Source organism: Asterias amurensis, chromosome 20 (assembly GCF_032118995.1).
Source record: "Asterias amurensis chromosome 20, ASM3211899v1".
NCBI classification, from domain to species: Eukaryota; Metazoa; Echinodermata; class Asteroidea; order Forcipulatida; family Asteriidae; genus Asterias; species Asterias amurensis.
Genome location: NC_092667.1, coordinates 2,774,268 through 2,795,767, shown reverse-complemented (window position 1 = coordinate 2,795,767; position 21,500 = coordinate 2,774,268). Strand labels below are relative to the sequence as shown.

At 38.1% G+C, this 21,500-nt stretch overlaps 1 protein-coding gene across 1 annotated transcript; it reads right to left on the bottom strand.

Annotated features, from left to right (window-relative positions):
• Positions 1 to 7,882: 7,882 nt before the first annotated feature.
• Positions 7,883 to 21,311, bottom strand: LOC139952736 (eukaryotic translation initiation factor 3 subunit E-A-like). The gene is made up of 13 exons (XM_071951937.1): positions 21,166 to 21,311; positions 19,328 to 19,387; positions 18,508 to 18,565; positions 17,828 to 17,988; positions 17,163 to 17,267; positions 15,864 to 15,989; positions 15,161 to 15,285; positions 14,315 to 14,435; positions 13,147 to 13,248; positions 12,721 to 12,830; positions 11,497 to 11,599; positions 10,470 to 10,619; positions 7,883 to 9,570 (listed from the first exon to the last, which is right to left on the bottom strand). The coding sequence occupies exons 1-13, from the start codon at positions 21,268 to 21,270 to the stop codon at positions 9,523 to 9,525; spliced, it is 1,374 nt and encodes a 457-aa protein (XP_071808038.1). The 5' UTR covers positions 21,271 to 21,311; the 3' UTR covers positions 7,883 to 9,522.
• Between the last annotated feature and the right edge of the window lie 189 nt (positions 21,312 to 21,500).

Here is a 21,500-nt window from a genome sequence, read left to right as displayed (position 1 = left end):
AGTTCTTGGGCTCGTACTCCTCCAATACCAAATGGAATCATAGAAATATTGTTTTAAAAATTATTCAATATAATCCAGGGTTCAGAGACCTCCGTGGCCTATTTTCAGGAAAACTTGATCAAATTATCCATATCAGCAATTCAAATGCAAAATGAACGTCAAAATGGCTAATCTACAATTCATATGCTTTAGGAGGCCTACATCAGCCGGCGCTACATGCTGTCACAGATTTTGCCCCAACTATACGCGACCCTGAACTCAAGTGCCCCTGACTGGTGTAAGGCCAAAGCAAGTGGTTATATGGACTTGCACGGACTCGGGCAAAACAATTCCTCCATGGAATGACGCAAACACTTGCCCACCATAGTCATCATAACAAAGCTATGTGCCCAACCCAGTAAATAGTTGCATGTGTTTTTGCACAAAACGAACTCAAGTTGCTGGAAACAGGAAATACTAGAAAAAAAAACACCTGTTGATCTTGATCGCACAGTCAACCACAACTACCACAAACATGCAGTAGTAGACTTTGAACGGTAGTACATAGTGACAACAATCAAAAGCGCTGATATTTTAAAGTATAGGCCTATCGGTCAGAGATATGTGATGTGTTTTTATTCCACCGTAGGCCTAGATTGCATTTTGACTTGCATTTTGTTCAAATTTGTCACAGTGCATAAAAACGATTGAATGCATTCTGGGCATCCCGCATCTCAAAAATGTCAATGATCAGTCAAGCGTTGTCGATCTTTTATAAAATGATAACAAATTATATTTAATAAACCCACAACATAAGAGACTGGCCGGTGTATAGGCGAACAGGCGTCATCCAGGAGCGTTTCGGTGAATGGAACGATCCAGGGGTGCGAGAGGGCATTCCAGGGGGGCACAGGGGGGCAGGTTGTGCGGTCGGATCGATTCTTGTTTGTAAGTGGATAAACTCTCAAATCAGACTCATGGGAAAGTTCGAGAGAATAATGAACTTTCGTTTTATTAACCATGAGAGGTTTGCGGTTTAACACTATATGTAAATTTCTCATTTGGTTCGACGTTTCGATCCGTATGCTCTGATCGTCTTCAGCAGGACTCAGTGTTGCCGGATGCCTTCCTACTTGGCTCAGTGATGCCAAGTAACTTGGCTACAAAGACTTTCTTTTCTCGCTCAGAGCGCCTTACCGACTCGCATACCACGCCGCCTTATTCGTTCGATCACTGTTCAACACTTTCTATTCTATTCATTATTTGTCCGCTAGTACAGTGCTAGTGATCGATACATCCTCACCCAAACAGATCGTTGCTTGCAAATTGCAGGTATAGGCTCAGTTAACACTGTGCATTGATCATCCTTAATTAGGTTGAAATTTTGAAGATGATTTTCTGGAAGGAAACACTACCCATCAGAGACTCTGTCCCCTCCTATGGAGAACTGTGTACAAACTTCTTCTGATAGCGCCCTCTTCTGATTCATCCTCCTTAGAGGCAGTGGACACTATTGAAAATTGTCAAAGATCAGTCTTCTCACTTGGTGTACATTTATCTCAACATTATGCATAAAATGTCAAACCTGTGAAAATTTGAGCTCAATCGGTTGTCGAAGTTGCGTGATAATAATGAAAGAAAAAACCACCCTTGTCACACAAAGTTGTGCGTTCAGATGCTTGATTTCGAGACCTCGAGTTCTAAATCTGAGGTCTCGAAATCAACTTCGTGGAAAATTACTTCTTTCTCGAAAACTATGGCACTTCAGAGGGAGCCAGTACTCGTTAACAAGTAAGATTTTATGCTAATAATTATTTTGGGTAATTACCAATAGTGTCCACTGCTTTTAAAGACAGTGGACACTATTGGTAATTACTCAAAATAATTATTAGCATAAAACCTTATTTTCCACGAATTTCATTTCGAGATCTTGAGGTTTAGAATTTGAGGTCTCGAAATCAAGCATCTGAAAGCACACAACTTCGTGTGACAAGGGTGTTTTTTTCTTTCATTATTATCTCGCAAATTCGACAACCAATTGAGCTAAAATTTTCACAGGTTTGTTATTTTATGCATATGTTGAGATACACCAAGTGAGAAGACTTGTCTTTGACATTTACCAATAGTGTCCAGCATCTTTAAGCCCATGTAAATCTCACATAAGGGGACAGAATCTCTATATGGCACCTGCATCTCGTGATGATGTGCGGCACAAAAAAATAATAAAGGCTGAAGTTTTGTGTTCAGCCTGAAATCAATAGTTAAAGATGCTATGTCAGATTTTTGGCCGATTTGACCCCAAAATTTTGATTTAAAATTCAATAGGTAATTTGATGGGGGTCGAGAAAGTTACAAGCTTTCATTTGAGCCATTGCTCGAAAAAGTCCGCCAATTATTAGTAGCAGTGAAATAAAGTGCTCAAAATCGGGACCCCGACAATATATCACGAGACCAATTCTTATGTGTTTATAAGAAATGTTTTAAAATTTTGCCATGGTTCCTGACCATTAAAAGTAAAAGTTAAACTATTTTTCGTTAGAGCGGGTGATACTCTTTGAAATACCATTCACTCAAAAAAAATATATTTTTTAATGTTTGGGGCCAAAAATCTGTCATAGCATCTTTAAGTTTCGATTGTTGAATGGTGATTTTGTTTTTTGACAAATGTTTGTTTTTGTAGACTGCGTTTTTTAGTTTATCTTTTGATCTCAAAACCCAACAGCGCCATCATGTGTCAATATTCTGGAACGTGACTTCACTTGTGCATAATAGGGCCTCCTGCAAGTCCCTGTCACAAAATATTCCAACGCGGCCGTGTGTGCAATGACGGTCGTAATAACTATATTTATTTTGTCTATAATAATGAGCAACATTACACATCATTATTTCGGGTATCATTTATTAATTTGTATGCAAAGCAGTTTAAATATAATCGTCTTGTTGTAATTTGACAAGCCTTTAGTACATATGGTTAACAATAATATCAAAATGGTTTCTGACGATGATCTAAAGTCTGCGGATCGTCCATTATGCCCGCGGTGTCGGCATTCAATGCACGCTTCTCGGATATTCAACAACAACGAAATCATTCATTCTTTCGGAAAAGTAAAAGAGCCACTTTATAATGGGCTCTTAATGTTGTTGCTGCCATTTTCAAATTAAGATCAACTGCTGAGAGTGGACGGATTTGACAAACCGTTGCTTCGTGAAACTTCAATAGTCTGGCAGTTTAAAATGCACCGTGCATGACGCCATTTTGGGTATAGCATTGCAAAATGGCTGACGGTTTTGCAGTAATTGGAAATGTTTAATTCAAATGCAGCATTCACTTTCTTTTTAATGACGATTAACAAACAATTCTCAACATAGAGACATTAAAAAACTCGACACCCGAACAGTCATAAATAATTTCCGTACGTTCGGACTCGATGCACCAAAGGTGCTCTGCGATGTTATACTAGTTAACAAATTTGCATATACTGCAGTCAGGGTACCACTCAAAGCCACATTTCATGCATTTTGCTTCATACTAGGTTGAGTGACTATTCTCATCCTATTTTTGTTCACCCCGAGAAAAGGTCGGCATTGAAAGTGTGAAACCCAACCCTTGATACTCCTACACCTCAAAACACAATGTCTATTTTCAGACCCGCCTCTGAACGGGGTTATGAACGGGGTTATGGTGTTAAACTTTCCGCGTGGCTGACAAATTATTCGAATTTTGCGACGTGACATTGACGGTTCATTTGTGATTCGCTAACCGTGTCCCAAGGGGTTAGGATTTGCGTCTATTATGTTTTATCCTTGAACGAGTACGTGAAACTTCGTGAAAAGGATTAGCACAATGCTTCAAACAAAATGGGCGGAAAATGTTAAGCGATACATTCACCCATTAATATGTGCAAATTGCTTACACAGATTGCGTATAGGCCTATCAGACTGGTACATTATGTAGCATGCGCATGCCTGTAGGCCTATGCTTCGATTTTGAAAGGGCAAGGGCACCAAGGCATTTGCTCTTTGGTAAATAAGGGCAACCTTATGAGGAAATTGGAAATTTATACAGTAGCTTTTCAAGGGAACAAAGGCAATGACCAGGGGCATGGAGGCAATCGCCTTCGTTGCCTCCGTGAAGTATCACTGCCTGCATGCGTTTTACGTACGTCATGATTATGCAAATCTGGTCATTTGCATAAGGTAAGAAGACATTCCCCTTCAACATTAGACAACAATACTTAAACTTATCTACTCACCTAATTTATGTGAATTCCAGCATAGCACGTTGACTCTATATTTACATCCGTGGTACAAATTGTTACAATAATTTACCCGGCTAAGCATTGCCGGTGTGTTTTTGCACGCATGATTTTACGTACACAATGGGTGTTAGCACCTACTGTAGTCGTCTGCCAAATGAAGAAACCGTCTCGTAGAGTCAGATTAGTCTTAGACTATGTTGTCTGTAATCGGTTGGTGAATGTGTTATTCCATGTGCGACAGGACACCCCTACTGTTATTCAGTTGCTCTTTACTTCAAGATGACTCAGATCGTCCAACCATACATAATCTATAAGCATAGGTTGTCCCACATGTCTGCCGCACTAGACTTGAACACGCGGGTTTAAAATAGCCTTTGGCACTCTCATTTCCATTCACTGGCTGTGGATGCGGGGGCGGATCCAAGCTAGGTCAGGATGCGTTCATTACAATCTCTACTGCGGGCGGAAACTTTCATCACACGATGCGTCTTCTGTTTTTTCCTTAGACCCATTAGTTGTTTACTTCATCATAGAGCTTCGAGAATTAAGTACAGCAAAAAAAAATCAACGTCATAGCTCTACGGTCATAATGTCTTAGTTTCAACACCACCAATTGCAATTAAAGGCACAAGACACTATGGTTATTACCCAAAATAATTGTTAGTATAACAACGTACTTGAAACGAGCAATGGAGAGCTGTTGATAGATATAAAACATTGTCGGAAACGGCTCTGAAGTAACGTAGTTTTTGAGGTAATTTTTCATTCAAATATTAAAAGACCCCATCAGGCCTGAAGCCGAAAGCACACTCTTGTGCAACAATGGTGTTTTTCTTTCATTATTCTCTTGCAACTTCGATGACCAAGTGAGTCCAAATTTTCACAGATTTGTTATTTTACGCATGTGGATACTTCAAGTGAGAGCACAAGTCTCTGACAATACCAAAGGTGTCCAGCGTCTTTAAGTTTCAACGATCCGTGAGAATATATAAGCGAATGTTTCCCCACACACCTCAAGCGAAACAATTCCACAAAAGGACCCCTGAATGGTGTAAGCATATAGGACTATAAGTATGTATTATCCCTTTCTTGTTATGTTTCCTTTTGAAGACAAAAAAAACACACAAACAAAAACGTCCTTCGGGTGTGTCAGACCAATCCATTCTTTGACGTAAATGACGTAAATTTTAAAGGAATTTTCTGACACCTAGTAACTACCAAAATCTTGTTACAAATCTAGGAATTTGAGTTGAGATCTGCTAAACACAACAATTTGCCTAGCATGAAATTTCTTCCTTGATAAAAACAGGATTACCAACCAAATTTCCATTTGTTGCGTATTGCTTGTTACTGGTATTCAGCTGTTGTTTGCTTATCCTGAAAATCACGTGGAAATTTGGTTGGTATTCCTGTTTTTATCAAGAAAGGAATTTCATGCTAAGCAAATTGTGCTTAGCAGCTCTATGAAGTTGGGCCCTGGTTTCAGGCTTTACAAGTGGTTTTTCTTGCAAAGATTTCAAGATACTTTTTGTTTGTCAACTTAAGGCTCCCTTGAAATTTGTTTTCAAATTAAAGACCCTGGACACTAGTGGTAATTGTCAAAGACAAGTCTTCTCACTTGATGTATCTCAACATTATGCATAAAATAACAAACCTGTGAAAATTTGAGCTCAATTGGTCGTCGAAGTTGCGAGATATGAGTGAAATAAAAAACGTCCTTGTCACACGAAGTTGTGTGATTTCAGATGCTTGATTTCGAGACCTCAAATCTAATTCTGAGGTCTCAAAATCAAATTTGTGGAAAATTACTTCTTTCTCGAAAACTACGTTACTTTAGAGGGAGCCGGTTCTCACAATGTTTTATACTATCAACAGCTCTCCATTACTCGTTTCCAAGTAAGTCTTTATGCTAAAAATTATTTTGAGTAATTACCAATAGTGTCCACTGCCTTAAAAAAGAAAATTGTCTGTATGCGAAAGACCTGATCAATCAACCAAATGTAAACCAAGTTCAAATGTAGCTTGAATCATTGCTTGTTCACCAACCTCCCACGCACCAAAAAAATAGCAATAAAAACTCCCACACACAAAAATAATAACAATACAAATAAACAAATTACTTAAAATGTGGTGAATACCATTAAAAGTGTAGTGATACTTATGAGTGTTATTGTGAAAAGAAGAGTGCTAGGGGAAAAAGTCGGTTACCGGTATTAGGGTTTTGAAAGAGAAGGAATAATGTGATGCAACTTTCACTTTAAATCTAATAAGTGGAGCAAGGAGACAGGTGCATTGACACAGCATTACTAATAAAGGAATGGTACATTACAAGACTATTTCACATTCTGATCATGTAGGTTTTTGATACACATGACATTATATATTTATGTTTCTAATTTTATTTCTGGAGGATTTAATCCGACTTGTTTTCAACCATACTTTTAAAGGCAGTGGACACTATTGGTAATTACTAAAAATAATTATTAGCCTTAAACCTTTCTTGGTGACGAGTAATGGGGAGAGGTTGGTGGTATAAAACATTGTGAGAAACAGCTCCCTCTGAAGTGCCATAGTTTTGGAGAAAGAAGTAATTTTCCACGAATTTGATTTCGAGACCTCAAGTTTAGAACTTGAGGTCTCGAAATCAACCATCTAAACGCACACAACTTCGTGTGACAAGGGTGTTTTCTTCTTTCATTATTATCTCGCAACTTTGATGACCGATTGAGCTCAAATTTTCACAGGTTTGTTATTTTATGCATATGTTGAGATACACCAACTGTGAAGGCTAGTCTTTGACAATTACCAATAATGTCCACTGCCTTTAAGGGATGCCGTACAATTTGCTTTGGTCAGCAATTTTCAAGAAACATGTCTTTCAAGATTATAAACTGATTTTGCAAGAGTTTGTTGTGGTTGGGTAAATGTCTTTCAAGAAAACTATCGTAAAGGAAAAGTGCATAATTTTAAACTGATTTTTGCAAGAGTTTGTTGTGGTTGGGTAAAGGCTTGCGTTTCAACAACTATATTTAAAAACAACAATCAGATTATGTCGCTTTCCAATTTGACACTGTATCAGGGATAATATTCAGTCCTTGGAGAAAAAGTAGGAATATTTTATTATTATTATTTTTTTTACCGATGTGTGTTAGCACTGTATACTCAGTACTTTAGGAATATTTAGGAATATAGTACCATAGGAATATTTTATCGCGTACAAGGGCTGACCTTCGAGTTCACATGGTGTAGGCTTTATAGACTTTTCAGACTGTTTAATTACAATTTCTGATTAATTCAGGAACAAAAAAATCTCACAATCAGACTGAAGTAGGAAGAATAGCAGGCCTGCCTGCCTGCACATACATTTTCAATTTTTAAAAAAATTTTTTTTACCAATGTATTTTTGCCAATGTATATAATAATAATTTCTTATATGATGTCCTTTTCTTTGTTAACTTCTACTGGATGTAATTTTTTTAACATATTATGATGTTGACATGTGCAATTCAGTTTTTTAACTGCGAGTCATTTTTTAATAAACCATTTTTGAATTGAATTGAATTGAAATATTTCATTCATGTCCTATCTATGCATGTTTATATCTTACCACACAACACTATGCATAAAATGACAGTTCCACACAATTTATACCATTCTACAACCTTTTTGTCAAAGTTGTTTTATTCAGATATTCAACTTAGCTAAAGTTAACTTTTAAAACATGAAACAGCAGTAGAGTAAAAACCATTTCCTAAACCATTATCATTTTGGTTTTATCCATACAACATTGTGTATAAAGGACTGTATACTCAGAACATTCTCGAATCCTGTGAAGAAAAAAAATCCATTCTTGAACAATAAAAAGAAAGAATGAATCAAATAGCATGTAGCCACAAGCAGGTAACTATGACAAATCAGCCACAGGGAAGTGGAAAAAAACCTTTCCTACACAAAGGCCGAGACTAACACTTCACAATACAAGGTCTAGTCGACATGCTGCGACTCAAAATAGATTGATTGAGGAACAATCACAAAAACATACCGATGTTTTTTACTTGAAAAAGAATAGTTGCATGGTTGAGTAAACATGTACAATGACTTTGCACTTTTCAATTGATGATTTTGGATGTCATTGGCATTAGCATTGCTTAATCAGCCAAATCTTGACTCTCGTTAGCAAAAATCCATGTAAAATATGATGTTAAAAATGTGTACATATTTTGTTGGGCTGCCCAAAACATGGCAGTTTTAGAGGCAACTTCTCTAATGGCATTTTCAAATGGAGGTGGACATGAAATACTTCTGCACATGGATTATAATCAGGATTATCATTAATTTTCGCTTTAAAGGTGTTTGATTATTACGCCAAAGTTTCACTACAAACCTTCCAATATTAAGTCTACAATAGGGGTACATTTTTGCATTTCTCAACACAATGCATGTTGGTGAATGCATGTTATCTATGGTATGGTGAATGTGTGTTATATATGGTGTGTAAATCTATGACCCACATATCCAGTATAGAAACACAAACTAAAGCCTGTTTCTGCGAATGGGAAGCAAATTTTACATCACATGGCTGTTTCACTGGAGTTGAACACAGCTCAACTGTTGCGAATCATTTCTGAACCAAGCTTTACTCGAATAACCTTCAAACACAGCAAGCATACCATATGAACCTCTGCGGGTTTTGCCGTCGATGTCACCAAACTCTTCCTAACTTAGGATTAATCTTAGGACTTAGGACGAGTTCAGTTCCGTATTCGAAGAAGTTAGGTCGCATTGAACCCATCCTTAGTTAGGACGGGTTACTCATCCTAACTCGATTAATCCTAGCGTTTTGTGAAATCGGCTAAAGTTTCTATATAAAGTAGATTATCATTGTAAACAAGAATGAAACAAGATTAACCCTCCTACTATATGACCATTTAACACCATCCACTATAGTTTTTAATAATAATCTACACCAGTCTGCAGCATATGTGGTGAACACATTTTACAAGGCCTGGAAGTTCATATTTGAGAGGGCGAGGCTATTTTTATTTTGCAAAGGGAACTTTGAAACTTTGACTCAAACATTTTCAACATTTACCAAGGCAGTACTCAAGAGTGCTTCTTTAATAAATGCCAAAAGAAAAGAAAACAAATTGCCTGTATGATGATATCAAGTCTTCAGCCGTTTCATGTTTGAAAAAGGATTTCACATCTTGGAGCAGTAGGGAACAGTCGTTGACGATAATTCTTGGTGGATCCATACTACACTTGCTGATTGGAGAGTAAGTTGTTAAAAATCCACTCCCCACATCGAATTTGACTGAGTTTGCTGCTGTTGCTGTAAATAAAATAACATAACATTTAATTATTTCAAGAAAAGAAATACATTATTTTTAAATTTTAAATGCACACTACCCATCGAAAATAAATAAATCGGAAAACGGACTTAAAGCCATTGGACACTTTTGGAACAGAAAAGACAAAAAAAGTTCACAGATATACAAATAACTTACAGGGTTTACAGAAGGTTATGGTGAAGACTTTACTTTTTGAGAAAACATTAAAAAAATTATCAATTCTCGATATCGAGAATTATGGATTTATTTTAAACACATGTCATGACATGGCGAAAATGCAGAAACAAGGGTGGGTTTTTCCCGTAATTTTTTTCCGACTCCGATGACCGATTGAGCCTAAATTTTCACAGGTTTGTTATTTTATATATTAGTTGTGATACACGAAGTGTGGGCCTTTGGACAATACTGTTTACCGAAAGTGTCCAATGGCTTTAAGTAGGAAGAATATCATGCCTGTAGGTGTCAACTTGCCCCTAGTGGCGGTTGATTTGGGTTGATAGCCCAAATCAGTAAAATGGATAGCCCTCACCTTGAAGCAGCCATCATGCCTTGTGGTGTAAGGCAATCTCATAATCTTAAAAAACCAAAAACGCTGCTGCATTGTATTAGACCCGTAAGCCAGGTTCATACTTCCTGCGAAGGTGAATCGTTTTTTTGACATCCGTGGCTGCCTTGGCAGCGAATGTTTCGCAGGAGTTGAGCACATTTCAACTGATGCGAATTATTCATTGCAAATTTGTGACGTCAAAATTCATATCGCAATTGCCTACGCAGGAAGTATGAGCCAGGCTTTACCCGACATTTGCAAACACCTAATCAAGTATATATACTAAGCATGATACAGTTTCCAAGTATCAGCCATAGAGTAGTAAGAACTCACCCCTTGGCCTTTAGAGGAAGACGTATTCTTCGACTGTTCCCTCTTATCGATGTTACCAGCCAGAGCCTGGCTCCTGTAGATCAAGTTCTTAGTCTTCTCAATCACCTGCTGATAGGGAGACACGTTCTGGGAGCCCATCACCACATGACCCTGTAAGATATCAAAATGACAGATTAGTAAATAAGGGAACAAAAGAGTGAGGATGAGTTCTTAAACGGCCGTTATAAACCGGCAGGGTCAATGCTGTGAAATAAAGGCCCGAGCCATAAAATTCTGTTTTGTACGCATGGGGTTGTGTACATGCGCGTGACAAAAAAGAATATGTGTGAATTGGTGCAGTGAAGATGAGCTTGAGCGCCAAACACGCTAAAAGATAAAGATAGAAAGCTTCCCTTAAAATATTACTTGCTGACGTGCGTTGTGTGGGTTCGAATCCCGGTCGTGACACTCGTGTCCCTGAGCAAGACACTTAACTATACTTGCTTCTCTCCACCCAGGGGTAAATGGGTACCTGTGAGGGCAGAGATGGTTCTTGTGATTGGTTTAGCCGAGTAGCGCATATATTGCGCACAGGCTGTATACTCCCCGGGGAGCTGAGATGGTTTAAGGAATGATTTAAGACCCAGTGACCAGGGGTACTAATGTTGGAAGCGCTTCGAGACAACCCTCGGGCGTGAAAAGCGTTATATAAAAACAGGTTGTTATTATTATCACCATTATTGCAATGGTTTTTAAGAAATGAGTAAAACAATTTCACACACAAAAAATTGGTGTCATTAAGGCAAACATTATTTTAAGCACCTACATTGGATTTACGCGACTTTCCTGATAACATTGCTCTGAATTATTTTACACACATCTTCATTCACAGTGAGCAGGGATTCATGTCATGGCCAAAAACTTGACCTACAAAAGGCATCAAGACCCTTTAAAGAATCTGAGTGCTGGATCAGCCTCATGAATGACTGACAAGCTCCCAATGTAATGTCACGAATCATGCCATGTTTATCTTGTATATTTGTCTTACCAATTTGGAATCAATCTTGGCGTCTAGTTTAGCATTCCTAATGAGGTTGACAATCCAGCGCTCAGCATCTTCTGGATTCATATTCAGCTTGTCTGCAAGCATGCTGGTGATACAAAACAAAAACAAGTTTAAAATAACAATACATCTCCCAAATTATCCCAAAGTTTGCAATTCCTAAAAGAGTTTGTTCATTATCTAATAATAAATGAATTAAAAATCACTCCAAGTCTAATTCTTATCTTGATATATATAAAACTGCCATCATTAAATTCTCTATTGTTACTTCCATTTGTAAAATATATTCAATTTCAAATAAATGGATTATTTAAGAATGGATGGGAGTCTGACTGTACATGACTGCACACTGCTCAAGAATCACAAATGTCGTGGGTGAGAATCCCACCCGAGTAATGTGACTGTGATTTTTTTTTTCAAAGAGCTCAGGAAAGTACCGAGTTCACAGTACTAACACACTGAGGGTAAAACCAAAATTAATATTCGTTATCCCTGATGGAAATTTAAGATCTATTAAAGCCATTGGACACTTTCGAAACAGAAAAAAATTTAAAAGTTCACAGATTTACAATTACTTTACAGGGTTTACAGAAGGTAATGGTGAAAGACTTCTCTTGAAATATTATTCCATGAAATGCTTTACTTTTTGAGAAAACATTGAAACAACATAAATTCTCGATATCGAGACACATGTCATGACACGGCGAAACGCGCGGAAACAAGGGTGGGTTTACCCGTTATTTTCTCCCGACTCCGATGACCAATTGAGCCTAAATTTCCACAGATTTGTTATTTTATATAATTAGAAGTTGTGATACCAGGGGTCGAAATTGCCACTAGCCCGCTAGCCCAGGACTACCAGATTTACATCCGGGCTACTGATTTTTCCAGTTTGATAGCCCGACGGGCTAGTGGAAAAACAATGCAAAAATCATCATTACAAACAACAAAGAACTGTGCTATGGTGTATTGTAAAGTTTGAGCCGTGACGCGAGACATAATGTGTCTTTCGGGCTACCAAAATCTCATCAGGGCTACTAAAAATTATTGGTTACTAGCCCTGCTGACTACCATGAAAATACACTTAATTTCGACCCCTGGATACACGAAGTGTGGGCCTTGGACAATACTGTTTACCTAAAGTGTCCAGTGGCTTTAAATGTCAAGTATTCACAATGGTTTCTTGGGACAGTTGATGTTAGAACTCACTTGATGCTGATGCAGTTGTGGATGCGGCAGAAAGTCTCAAATATAAACATTCTTGCATTTTCTATAAAGTCTTCTAAACAAGCAACCAAGAAGAAGTCGTTGATCAAGACCTGAATAAATAAACAAAATTAAATTAGCAAATCATCAAATTCATTCCTTTAGTTAAAAATATGACCTGGAATTGTTTTCTTAAAAATTCCATTCTCTAGTTTTCAAAATAAGGGATGGGACATAGTTGTTTATTGGAAGAGTACATTCACTGTAATTGAGCTTATCAAACAGGGGATGAGAGAACAATCAAATGGTCCTCATTGGGATTTGGACCTAAGACCCCCGACACTCTGGGCAGATGCTCTAGGGGTAACTGGGCAAAGTAACAAAGACAATATTTGGTGCCTAATCGAGCTTGAAATAAAGTCAACTCACTGTTTCACACTCCCTCAACTTCTTTTGCGCTCCATCAAAGTTGAAGTTGACATAGAGGCATTCCACAAACTCTGTAATGGGGTCTCTGTAGGTGTAAGACTCCTGCAACCAATAATACAAGCATTGTTACAACATGAGGTAAAACGAAACTTCATCTTTCATGCTCCTTCGCTGCGCTCATACGCATGAAAAACAGTTTCACCCTAATGACTGACAATAACACAAAGTACAATACAATTCATTGTTTTGTTTCATCAGGTTTATAAAAAGCATGGGAATGTGCCGGTGGTAGGCCGATTATTGCTGCTCGTCTGTCTTCTCGATCTTAGCGATGTCGTTGAAATAGTCTTTGAATTTATCAGTTAATAGTGTTTCAGTGTTGAAATTCTGTTGGTCATCCTTGGATGACATTTTGATAAAACAAACATAATTACAACATGAGGTAAAAAGAAACTTCATCTTTTCGTAATAACAACAATAGTGGCTTCTTATATAGCGTTCTTGTACATTATTGCCCATGGGCCATTTATTTAATTCCTGCAACCATCTCAGCTCCATTGGGAGTATGCTGTCAAAGATGCAAGCTAAATCAATCACAAGAACCATAACTGCCCTCACAGGTAACCATTTATACCCATGGGAGAAGAGAAGCAATTACAGTAAAGCATCTTGCTCAAGGACAAAAGTGTCACAACGGAGACCCCAACCCATACTCAAATGACTTAACCATCAGAACTTGAATTCTATGCTCTAAACCACTCGGCCATGACACTCCAGGAAACTGGAATGCCAGACCACGACCCAATTTCATAACTGCTTAAGCAGAAAAAGTAGCTAATCGCAACAAAATTTTGCTTACCGGGATAAGGTTACCAGCCAAACTACCATGTCACATGCACAATATGTGACTGGTATCCTGCTCATTTCTGCTTAGCAGAAACCTGTTAAGCAATTTTTTTTCTGCTTTGAAAAAGTAGCTAATCGCAACAAACATTTTGCTTACCGGGATAAGGTTACCAGCCAAACTACCATGTCACATGCACAATATGTCAATGGTATCCTGCTCATTTCTGCTTAGCAGAAACCTGTTAAGCAATTTTTTCTGCTTGAAAGCAGCTCCCTGACATTGGGCCCAGTTCACACTGAACGAAGGTATTGATGGCTTTACCTGTTGTATGACCTTAACTAGGTCTTTCAGTACTTGTCTTCTACGATTCTTATTGGTGATGACAGCTGTTGTGAGATAGCGTAATATATGCGGACATGTTGTCTGAATTGCATTCAAGTACCTGTAGGGGAAAGAACCACACAATTAATGACTCAAGATTTAAGCTTTTAAAAACAATATGCTAATCTGCAGGAAACAGTTATATTACAGTTTTTAAAATCTCTTTTAAAGGCAGTGGACACTATTGGCAGTTACTCAAAAAATTGTAAGCATAAAAATTTACTTTTTAAAAAGCAACAGAGAGCTGTTAATAGTATAAACACTAAGAGAAACAGCTCCCTCTGAAGTAACGTAGATTTTGAGACCTCTGGATTAGATTTTGAGGTCCTGAAATCAAGCATCTGAAATCACACAAATTTGTGTGACAAGGGTGTTTTTTTCTTCCATTATTATCTCGCAATATTGACAACCAATTGAGTTCAAATTTGGACAGGTTTATTATTTTATGCATATGTTGAGATACACCAAGTGAGAAGACTGGTCTTTGACAATAGTGTCCAGTGTCTTTAAGGAGAAGTACAGAACCTAGGCCCAATTTGATAGAGCTGCTTAACCACAAAAAGGCATGGAGGCCATTGCAACTAAAATGTGTAATTTCTTTTTCATTTGTGAGACATATCTACGTCTCTGCGGTATGTAAACAAATGTTACCCCAACTTCTCCATAGTTTTAAGGTGAAAAAAAAAACAGTAAGTGAAAACCCTTCACGGAACTTATCCGCTGGTTTTCCTGGACAAACTTTGAAAAGGTCCTTAAGAACTGAATGTGAGAAAATAATCTCCTTACGCTGGCTGGTAGAGGAATTTATCAATGATGAAATCCCGGCCTTGAGGGTGGTTGAAGTACACAAATAAACTCCAGTGAATTAACCACGTCCTCTGTTGCAACGACTGCAGCGGGGTGACAAATGTCTGCAAAAAAATATATATGTATGTATATATACATTTGTCTATTAATCAAAAGTCCATAGAATGATTGTAAAGGCCTGATACTTCACAGAGGCAACAAAGGCAATTGCCTTGGTGCCCTTGAAATGCTCCAGTAGAAATTTACAATTTCCTCATAGGGTGCCCTTTACCAAAGAGAAAATGCCTTGGTGCCCTTGCCCTTTCAAAAACAAAGCATACAGGCCTGGTGGTATATAAAAGTAAGACATTTTACTGTAAATGTAAATCCTTCTCATTTACTTTTGAATGAAGTAGTTGAAAAAGTTTTTGTGACTTATGAGCCAACTTTCTGCTCATAATTTTCGCCTCAGAGTGCGGCGAAACTTATGTTAGCAACGGTTTTACGATACTTTCCAGAAAACATTGCTGTGTGATTTTCACTTTATTTCTTAAAAACTTGATGACTAATGAAGCTGAAACTTGTACAGGTAAATTATATTGCAGACATCTTCATGCACATTGAGTAGGGGATTCAAACAAACACTCAAACAAACAAACGTCATGGCCAAAAAACTTGATCGACAAAAGGTATCAATACTTACATTGGAATCGATAACCTCCTGTAGTTGGTTAAGATCCTCCAGTGCTTGATCCCAGTCTTGCTTTAAGATCTCCGAGGCAAGCTTTCCCCACAGCGCTGGCATTGCATTCTTGTCATTCTGGGGAATCTATACACAAAATATAGTTCACAAAATCAGGCATGGTACTTGGTCATTGGAAAAAAAGAAAGTAGAAATACTTTGTTGGGTTCAAGGGCTGATTTACAAGTTCACATGGCTAGGCTTTAATCAGGCAAGATATTTGGTCCTTGTCAAGTAATAGACTTTTTAGGCCTTATCAAAAGGAATTCCAAGGGCAAACAAAACCGGATAATAGACTTAGGCATGAAGAATATCAGGCCTGTTTAATAGACATTTTGGGATATTTAATCACAAATTTTCTAGATTTGTTCACGCGCAACTAAATTGGATATCAGACCAAAGTAGGAGGAATATTATGCTTGCAAACTGTTGACAGTGATCACAGCTTGAATTGAACTGTTCAGTATCATAATTGTAACATTTGAAGAAACATTTATGAAAAAAAAACCTGAAATAAACTTGTAATGATATTTTATGTCACATTAATTTATGTTGATCATGACAACTGAATTTAAGTGAGGCAGGTACTCTCACATGTATACCATCACCTTTGTCTTGTTTCCTGTCTGCAGGAGTAATAATGAATACTAGTGGTCATTACACCAAAACGAGGTCAGACTACTTTGTGTTCCATCCTCGATCTAGGGTGTGTTTTGGCGGCCGGTAACCAACTGTTTCAATTGAACTTGCCATTGGTTGATCACTGGCCATTGACTGAAACAGTTATTGGTTACAACCGCCTAAACGCACACCTTGATATATTAATAATAATAATTTGGGGGCTAATCATCCTTACTCGCAGCTAGGAGCTGAATTGCGAAGGACGCTGCTACAACGTGTTCGAGAAGCAGGCATGCAAGGGCGCATTCAACTGCCAGCCACATCAACCCATTATGACCACGGAGCACAGCCAAGATCGAAAGCGTTTGATTTTTTTCCTGAGGGAGGAAAACCGAATAGTCTGGAAAACCCTCGTGGCACAGCAGAGAACCAATGCACAACTCAACTCACATACGGCCCCGACCGGGAATCAAACCGGGGTCACCTTGGTGAGAGGCGAGCGCCTTACGCACAAGCCAACCGTGCCACTAGGAAAACAGTTTGCTAGGAAAAAGCATAAAAGCATGACATGGCCGCCCTGCAATACAGTGTAGGGAGCTAGGCTACAGGGAAGGGCTGGGGTCCTGACTGGAGACTCACCAACACTCTGAAGAAGTACAGGTACTGCGCAGCTGTACTGTAGTCCCCACATTCATACTTGAACTTGGCGAATGTGTACAATATATCCAACATCTCATGACGAAACTGAGGAGAAAATTAACAAAACATATGTCACTCAAAAGCTCATATGATGGCTACTTTTGTTTAAAAAGGTATAGTTTATTGTTGATTTATTGTGATAGGTGTATTTATGGAAAGTAGGAGAAGTTAATAGAGTAGAGCTGAGCTGGAATAAACATATGAACTGACAAACATCCCACATCAGGTTAGGTTTGCGCCAGCAGCCTAATCTCTTTCAAGAAGTATTGGTTCTCAAAAGAACCGGTTGTTGACAGCTCAACGTTTCAAACAGTATGCTCTGATAATTCTTCCTCCCGAGGACGATCAGAGCATACTGATAGAAATGTTGAGTTGTCAACAACTGGTTCGGAAACTTCCAATTACAAGCGTGGAATTTCACCTTTGAAAGGGCAAGCCCATTTTCATTTGGCTAAAAACACTTCCATTGGAAAATCTAACAGTCAATAGGGAACTTTTCAAGGGGCACCAAGGCCAATACCAGGGGTAACGGAGCCATGGCCTCCTTGGCTTGCCTGTATTTCCAGACCTGCAAAAATCCAAAGTTTCAAATCCTACAAACATACCCCATGATTTGTCTCCATGTATTCGAAGAGAACTCGTCCGTCTCGTGTACTCTGGATTTGTTCGTTGACCTCATCCAATGAGAAGATCTCTAAGATTGGTTTAGTCTGAGCCATCAGCTTCTTCATCTCCTCAACGACCACCCCACGCTTTTCATACATTTCTGAAGAAAAGATGAAAAAGATGACAGTTAACTTAGCTTATATTGGAAAGTTAATTTATACCTCAACCCCAACCCCTTCAAAATCCAAATACATTGTTTGAATCTTGGGACTGCAGTATCAGGCATACCACCATAAATCAGAGTCCCAAAGTTTGGGTGTTGATGGTGTTGGACTGAGGGCTGTACTAGTGGACGCATTTTCCTTTACATGGGACCAGCCGTCAATTTCACCAAACTCTTCCTAACTTCAGATCGATTTTAGGACTAAGGACAAGTTCAGTTCCGTATTAACGATTTCTTTGGTCCACACCACACCACACCGAGCAAACAAATTTCTATGTCTTTCAGTGTAGTTAGGCCAATGATTCAGAACAATTTGACCTACTGTCTGTAGGGAATCCGTTACCTCATTACAGTTACACCTTCTTTCATGTTTTTTGCTTTCGAGTGCGCTATGATCTTGATGGAATAGCGCCTTATAAGTTTAAATGGTTCTGTTTATGTTATGATATAACTCACCTGGAGGAACCTCTTTATCGGGATGGAGTCCTCTAAACACATCCATAATGTAGTCCACCTGTTTGCGAATAATTAAGTAATCAATCAATTATAAGATCAATTTACACAGTCAGGGTTGTAGCTATGCACCAATTTTAGTGGTGGGCTCTAAATCCCAAATTGTTTAAGTCAATCAACAAAATTATTCATGTTTAAATATGGGGTCATCTTGCTGAAATGCAAGCTTCAAGTACGCACAAAGCTATGTATCCAAACTGTTTATGTTATGGGGTCATGTAGTAAGTCAAATGGCCTTTTGACTGTGTTCTTTCCCTGTGATATTTGAATATATCATCAGCAGTGTCTGAGATCAATGCACAGTGGACAATGTTTTGACTTGATCTGGGGGATATCTGTGCAGGGTGGCTCAGTGTATGGCTTAGAGTGCTGGGCAAAATGTTTAAGTTCACTACAGGCAGCCTGCCACCACTCATTGTGGCTACAACACTGTTCACAGTCAAATCAAGGAGTCCAGCAATTCATTCAAACAAACCAAATAAAACGAAAAAGAACCTTTCAATTGACCATGAAATCAGTCCTTTAAAAGCATTTTTCTTAAATTAAAAACCAAATCCACAACAAAATACTTTACATGTTTTGATTTCTATTTTAAGAAGCAGCAATGCCAAAACCTTTGCAATGGGGAAAAAACAAAATATGTAATTGCAAAGGGGTCTGCCATTGGAAAATCTTAGTCAATTTGACACTTTTGAAGGAGCACCTTTTGACAGGCAACTGATGCCATGTACAAGTAACCAAGTGTAAAACCCTACAAGTTTACCATTTTTGTGTTGCTTAGCAACTGAAGTTTTCCATCCAACATATCCCTTTCATTGTAGATCTGTAAAGAAAAAAGATAATATCAAAGGTTTAAACTTAAAGCCATTGGACACTTTCGGTAAACAGTATTGTACAAGGCCCACACTTTGTGTATCACAACTTATATATAAAATAACAAACCTGTGAAAATTTAGTCTCAATCGGTCATCGGAAGAAGAGTCAGGAGAAAATAGCGGGACAAACCCACCCTTGTTTCCGCCCGTGTCATGACATGTGTTTAAAATAAATCCGTAATTCTCGATATCGAGAATTGATATTGTTTTAATGTTTTCTCAAGAAGTAAAGCATTTCATGGAATAATATTTCAAGAGAAGTCTTTCACCATTACCTTCTGTAAACCCTGTAAATTATTTGTAAATCTGTGAACTTTTCTGTACCGAAAGTGTGCATTCTTGGTTTCATTTTCTCTATGGAAATTCAAATGTGAAAATAAGAGGTGTTCTATGTGTAGAATCGAGGGGATAAACAACTTTATGATTATGTTTTTAGAGAGTGGGTTACACTACACTCGTCACTAGGGTTGCTTCTCAAGGCAACTTGTTCCGTCTTTTCAAAGTAATGACATTTTGCCAGTTAAGCAGCAAGTGCAGTAGAGCTATTTTTTATTTATTTTTAATTTAATGACCTCCCAACACTATAGAGATATCTTTTACTCCCAACTATAGTCAGTGTTACACAGTTGATTTATACTATTTTGATGTATGGTTCATGAATTAAATAATATAAATAAGGATCAGCCTACTGACTTAACTATAGTAAACAAAGTCAATAATACCAATGTTTATGTTGGGCAAGATTGGTCGATCTTGCTGTGATACTGGAATATCTATTGTTCGCCCAGCTGTCGACCGATCGCGCAATAAATATGTCTGAGCAATCGATAGACAGCTCCTGCAGGAATGCTTTTGTGCGATCGCCTGATTGCCCAGGAATGGTTTTGCGCGATCAACCGGTCATGCAGGAAAAGTTTTGCGCGATGGAACGCTAACGCAATAATTTTAATTGGGCAATCAGATAACTTTCCGTATGGCGCCACCACTTTTTCACTCATTTTTACAAAAAGGGATATCTCATTGAGGTAAATTAGATACTATATTATTTCGTATCGAATGAAAAAGTGGTGGCACCATACGGAAACTTTTCCGGGCAATCCATCGATCAGGGGAAAAACCATTCCAGCTTGCGACTGACCGCGCAATATCATTTCTGCGCAATTGGTCGATCGCACAAAACCATTCCAGCATGATCAATCAATCGTGCAAATTGCCCAATATACTCTTTGCGTGATCGGTCGACAGCTAGCTGCAGGATATCTAGACCGATCGCGCCCAACTTTTACAAAGAAACAGAGAAACATTATTTCAGTTAGGCCTTGGGGGTAGGGCTTATCGCTTGATTACAGAAAACAAACCAAACTGAAACTGTCAAGTAAAAATTGTCACTTTCCCGGGCATTGATTTGTCGGGTCAAATTCTTGTCATGCTTTTTCAAAAACAGCTGAAAACAATGAAAACACAGTCGATCATGTTTTGACAGGGATTCTTTTGCCCATTTATAATCTGAGTCTGTCTGACTTAACATCAGATTATAAAATATGAACTGGATTCCGCTCAATCTACATTGCTGAAAAATTGCATTTGCAATGGCCAATGCAACATGACTGTCCGGAAAATGGGCAAACTCCCTTTCAATTTGTAGTCAACTTTAAAACACACTTTGACAGAAATCTATCTTGTCAAAAATTTCACATTATCAAAAGTACATTATAAGGATCATTACCTCTTTCACTGACAGGAACTCCAGCAGTGGAAAGACCAGATGTCGGTCTAAATATTGTCCAATTCTCGTTGTAAGGTCGAATTCCGCCATGATTATTTCCCGCATGTACCTTTTTCCCTCACCGGAAGTTCAAAGTCCCAGAATGCATTGCAAACTTGTTGGCGTATTAACTTATTTATTTATGTTATTTTCTAAGTATCTTGAATTGTTACATTTATATATTTAAAGTGTGAATGAAGTTTTAATTGAAATGTGTAACTTTTCTGAGGTTTTCTTTGTGTTATTCTCCATTTTAACCAAATAGTTTTGGGTCTATCAAACGAAAATATTCGATT